Consider the following 5,765-nt stretch of genomic DNA (forward strand, 5'->3'; position numbering starts at 1 on the left):
TTCCAGTTTCTCCACAACCTCGCCAGCATTTGTTGCTTGCCAATAATGTGATCTCCATCCTTGTTTCTGTTACTAAGGCCATATTTTCTAATTCCTAATTTTCTTTGTTTCCAATTTTTGCACTCAATCCAAAAGTTGTTATTAATACATCTTAATGATATGCTTTATCCATGTGATCAATTTATTTTTTTGCGTTAATGGCAGGTGCACAAATTTGAATAATAATTGCATGGTGAGATCTTTCTTGTATTCTTACTGATATTATTCTATGGCAGACAGTATTGTACTTCAGAATAGATCTTGAAATATTATTTTTGGCAAATTTGACATCATTCTTATTTTGTCATTCTCTGCCCAGTAGATCACTATTTGATTTTAAGTGGCCAGTAATTGTTCATGTAAGCTCATTAATTCCTTGGATATCAATATTTCTGTATTCCACTTTCGTTTTGACAATTTCCAGTTTTCCTCGATTCATACTTTGTATAATACACACTACAATTATTAATGATTCTGTGCAGCTGTTTCTCCTTGTTTTGAGTCATGTCACAACAACAAATGAAGATCCTTCATTGACTAAAAGCTTTACTCTGTTGATGTCATTAAGGCACATTCTACCTGAGGAGGCAGGTCTCCTTAGTTATATTTTGAGTGCCCTCCAACTTGAGGGCCTCATCTTCTGGTAATTTGTTCATTCCCACCATGCTGGTATTTGAAATACCAGTGGCATAGCTTCCAAAGTTACTCCAACATGCAAGACCACCACAGTACACAGACAGACAGACAGACAAGTAGTGGAACTGATAGACAAACTGTTCTTTCTGGTTTGTCTTAATCTGAAACCTTTGCTAAAATGCTGCTGGTGGTGACAGTGCTGGTATTTAAAACTGTCAGAAACTAATTTATCGCTTAACCTTAATCCTAATTGAAGTAAAAAGTTTCCACTTTTTTCATTCCTTGAGAATAAGACATATAATGACAAGCTCACAGTGTCACCATGTGCTCTGGTTTGGGATTGATTAACCACCTTTGCTAAAAGGCTTAGGCAACTTTACATGAGAAGTTTATTATTAGTATTATCTTGAAATTGTTTTAGCATGTAAGGTTTACACTTTGGAGAAAATATTTATATATGGTGAAGAGTTACTCATAATCCCACTTTCTTAGCTAATTGCTATGATATTAGTGCATTTACTTCCATTTTTTGGGCCAATGCAAATTTTTACACCATTGAAATATTTTCTACATGCAATTTATGGGATTTCCCTCCCCCCCCCCAGTTAGTCTCATGTTATTAAAAAACATTGCAAAAAGCTATGAAAGAGTTGATTATGTTATTAAGTGGATATATTAAATATTCCTTCACTGCTTGCTATTTAGACTTTTTAAATTTTTAACTATATTAAATGAACACATCTGTATATAAATTCATATTCCAAGACATTGTTAACTTAAGTACAAACAATGTGTACTGTTAAATTGTTTCAAGGGGAAAAGTCATAGCAATAGGTAGCCCCACCAAAGGGATTAGAAGTGAATATGACAGGATGGTTGTATTTGATACCATTATTGTATCAATTAAAAGTCAAACAAACAGGGGAAACTGAGACGCAGATAAAACCATCTTGTCACTGTGACACTATCAGTTATAGTTGGAGCAAGGAGTCTATGTCTGAAATTTATTAGCCTTGAAAACATGTCAGGGGATCAGTGGACTCCCTCCAGAAGCCTAACAGCGTTACAAAAGCTCCTAGTGGTGCAAACTTATTCTTATTTTTGTCTTTCCCTCCATTAAGTCATAGACATCTTCCAAATGGTCAAACCAGATTAATTTTTCACCTTGCAAACCAAACAAACACTTCTGTTTCTGTTTTGCTTTGTGTCTGGACTAATTCTTAGCACCTCTTCTGCCGGTGAGTGATTTGCCACCTCATTCCGTAAGACTGGCACCAGCAGAAATGCAGTCTCAAAAGATCCCTGGGAGGAAGCGAGGCCGACCCCCACTTCACTCAGCACCGATGAAGATGGCAGTTCATAACCTTTATTCTGCTTCACCTGGTTGCTTATCAGCAGTGAAGACCCCAAAGAAAAGAGGGCGGAAACCTGGGTACAAGGTAGGGTTCTCTCATTTCCTTTCTCCAGAGCGTGGTGGGCTGGGCTATAGGAAGTTGAGCATGACTCCATTGGGAAATGCAATGACAGATCAGGCGCTTGGTAAGGACAGGTTGAAAAGAGGTTTCGCTCAGTGGAGCACATGATGAGACCTCATTGTTACAACATGGCACAGAATCCATGCTATCGAGGACACTTTTACAAGTGAGGAAAACAATCTACACCAGATGGGGAAAGTTGTGAGGCAAGCAGATTTTAGGGCCATAGCTAAGTACACATGACTAAACACTGCATCCAAATGAATGTTTCTGATAGTGAGCTTCCCCCTCACCATCTCTGCTGAGATGTCTTGAAGCCTGCTCCATAACTCGTTCATCAGTTATTTTAGTAGAAGCAGATGATATTTCTCAGACATTTAAATTATTAACATAAGCAGGTCGGTGTCAAAGGATGTGGAAGAATTCCTCCAAACAGAGCCTCTTTAAGTGGACACAAGGAAAACTCAGGCTGTTAATTCATAGTTTCCCACTTATAAAAGGTGCTGACGTCAAATTTGGCTGTAAGGAGGCACATCAGGGAAAATTGAAATCCTATGACCCCTTTAAGAATGAACAATGATTTGGGGGAGCTGAGGTGGAGAATGAATCATCTGATGTAACCTCAATCCCATAAACCAACCCACACCAGATGGAGAGGGTCTCCTCCAAGATGCTTTTGAAGAGTCTACTAGAGAGGAGAGAATATTAAGCTTGTTCCCCACAAGGCTTTCGGGCATCAGAAAATGAGCTTCAGGAGTTTTCCTTGAGATAAAGGGCTTATGTTTCCATTTAAGATCTGAATACTCCAACCAAAATGCAAATTGGCAATTAACTCCCATATATTTAGGAAAATGTATGGAAATTATTTCAGGTCAGCAGAAAGACTACGCTTCCGGAAGAGTTGGTAATGAATTCAACCGTTATCCCCTTGGCTCTCCACAGTTCTTCCAAGTGCAGGGGGGGAAAGAGTGGGGGGGTGGGGGGAAGGTTACTCAAAGTTATTTTGGGGTCACTGGTTCAAGTAAAAGAAGCTTTTACTCAGCCATCTCATGAGGTAAAGTCTTCAATCACTGGTTATGTGTCTAACAAAGAGAACCTCCTTTTTCTCATGAGCACGCCAGCTTCAGGAATGTGTCTCTGTGAAGCTGGCATAGCGCAGGCCTTACCCACTCAGCTATCCAGATAGCTGCTGGGGTCTGGGAATTGCTTCTGGTAAACTGGAACAGGCCAGCCCTTCCTTTTAGAGATTCAGGGAGTAAATCCAGGCTCTGAGAAAGCACACCAAACCCATCTTCCCCTGCTTGGCTTTTCTCCTACACCCTTGGGAACTGTGACCCAAGAATGAAAATTACCAACAGACCTAGCATTTATGGGGCCAGGAAAAATGGAAACTCACTCTGTGGAATGAACTTTGCAATTTTCCTGTCTTCTAACAAGGGCAGTTTTCAGTGCTCTTAACACTCAGGGACACTTCAGGTCAGGAGGAAAGCTTTGAGGGGGGATTAGCCTGTTGTTACAGGCCCAGACCAGAATAAACCAAACTAAAACCCAAACCAAACTTGGGGCTGTTGTGTCAGTTCTGACTCCAGGCAACCCATCATTGAGTTTCCAAGGCTGTAAATCCTTAAGGGGGGAGACTGCCTCAGTTTTTTCCCCAGGAGTAGCTGGATGCTTCATCCTGGCAGCCTTTCAGTTACCAGCCCAAAACGTAACACATTACTCCGCCAGGGCTCCTTCTGTAGGCAGGTTTTATTCCTGCTGCATGGACAGGGTTCCTTTTCTGAGAATCAAGAGCCATAGCTCTTTATTGATCCCCCTCCCTAAGAGCTAGCTGATCCCAGGCTTCCAGGAACATACTCAGCACCTCCCAGAATCAGCCAGCTCCCAGGTCTTGGGCTTAGTGTTATATAAGATAGTCCCCAAACCCCCGTGTTGGATTGAATATGTCCACCCATCCACCTTGACTTGAGAAAAACAACCATTAGAAAGTGCTCAAGAGACTGAAATCAATCTACTTAAAAGATTATCCTTTGTTATGAAATAGCTTCTTCCCATTCTATCTGATGTAAAGAGATCTTTGTTTATAGGATTTAGTAATTTTCAAATATCCTTACTTGTAAAAAAAAAATTGGCAGCCTATTAAGTCTCCCCAGTTTTAATTTGAAAACTTCCTAGACTCTGAAATCCCATTTTACCATTAATGGCAAGAGTTTTAATTGTCAAGAAGCCAGCAAGAAAACTATACCATTGTATTCCATTTACCAAATGGCCACTAACTTGGCAAGTTTAAGTAACTAGGACACAGCTGGGGAGCCAGAAGCTGAAAACAAAACTGGTCAAGCAAAATAATAGGATCTAACCTTAAAGAGTTTGCATTTTATTACTAAGTAAATGTCTTCACATCCTGCATCAGCATCTACTTACCTTTCTTATAAGCTTGACTGTAGCAGTAACCTTAGTTTTGAAAAATAACATATGGAGAAGATACTGCATAGCTGAACATTGAAAAGGTAATAATTTGTGCTAATGTATTAATCTTGACTTGTTCATAGAATTTCCAAAGGCTGGTTACTTTAGAAGTGGACAGACAATAGTTCTTAGTATTACTTAATCTGGATATTCTACTAAAACCTGTCCGCCATGGGTGACCTGCTGGTATAAAACTCCAACATCACAGCAGACAGCAGGCTACTTTTGTACAGGAAACTGGCAGGCAAGTACTGTACTCATAAAAGCAAGCTATGAACAAGCAAGCACATATATAAATAAAATTAATAATGCATTCCTTGGAATTAAAGTAATTAAACAAATTCTAAAGTATTCTTTGGAAAAAGAAACAATGCTTGGAAAGGTGGAAGGGTCAGTGAAGGAGAGGAAGACCCTCAACCAACCAAAGTTGTGTTATCTGTATAATGTAGTTTGTTGATTGATCCTCTTTCAATCCTGATACTCCATTCTTCTTCATATAGTCCAACTTCTCCAGTGATTTGCTTGCAGAAGATAAAGCACTTACTGAAGAAGATCAAAGATTACGTATAGCTTTCAATATGAATTACACCTCAACATCAAGGAAAAAAAATCCTCACCACTAGATCAATAAACAACATCATAATAAATGGAGAAAAGATTGAAATTGACAACAACTTCATTTTGCTTATATCCACAAACAACATCCACAGTAACAGCAGTCAAGAAATCAAAAGGCTGTGACACTAGAAAATCTGCTGTCAAAGACCTCTTAAAAGTTCTGAAGAGTAAGAATGTCACTTTAAAGACTAAAGTGTGCCTAATCCAAGCCGTTCCACAATAGCTCCTGGCCTAGTTTTCACAGCTGATATTGAGCTTCTCCAGTGGTTCTTTCCACAGATGTAATTGATCTGATTCCTATGCTCACCATCAGGTGAAATCCAAGTATATAACCTGCATTTATGTCTCTTAAAAAATGTATTTGCTGTGAATAAGTCATTGTGCAAAATTCGATCATTCAAGTTCAAGCTGAAGTGGAGGAAAATTGAACTAAATCCAAGGCAACCAAAATATGACTTTGAGTCTATCCCACCTGAATTTCAGAACCATCTCAGGAACAGGTTTGAGGCCTTGAACACTAATGAGCGA

At 39.3% G+C, this 5,765-nt stretch overlaps 1 protein-coding gene across 1 annotated transcript in view; it reads left to right on the top strand.

Annotated features, from left to right (window-relative positions):
• The window catches only part of SCML4 (sex comb on midleg-like 4 (Drosophila)), a 188,116-nt gene that overhangs the window by 89,664 nt on the left and 92,687 nt on the right, over nt 1-5,765 (top strand). The window contains exon 2 of the mRNA XM_006881172.1: nt 1,900-2,114. Within this exon, the coding sequence (XP_006881234.1) occupies nt 1,959-2,114 (156 nt within the window). The 5' untranslated portion in view covers nt 1,900-1,958. The remainder of the gene's footprint in view (nt 1-1,899; nt 2,115-5,765) is intronic.

Source organism: Elephantulus edwardii, unplaced genomic scaffold, assembly GCF_000299155.1.
Source record: "Elephantulus edwardii isolate Elephantulus edwardi_28Jun2011 unplaced genomic scaffold, EleEdw1.0 scaffold00013, whole genome shotgun sequence".
NCBI lineage: Eukaryota > Metazoa > Chordata > Mammalia > Macroscelidea > Macroscelididae > Elephantulus > Elephantulus edwardii.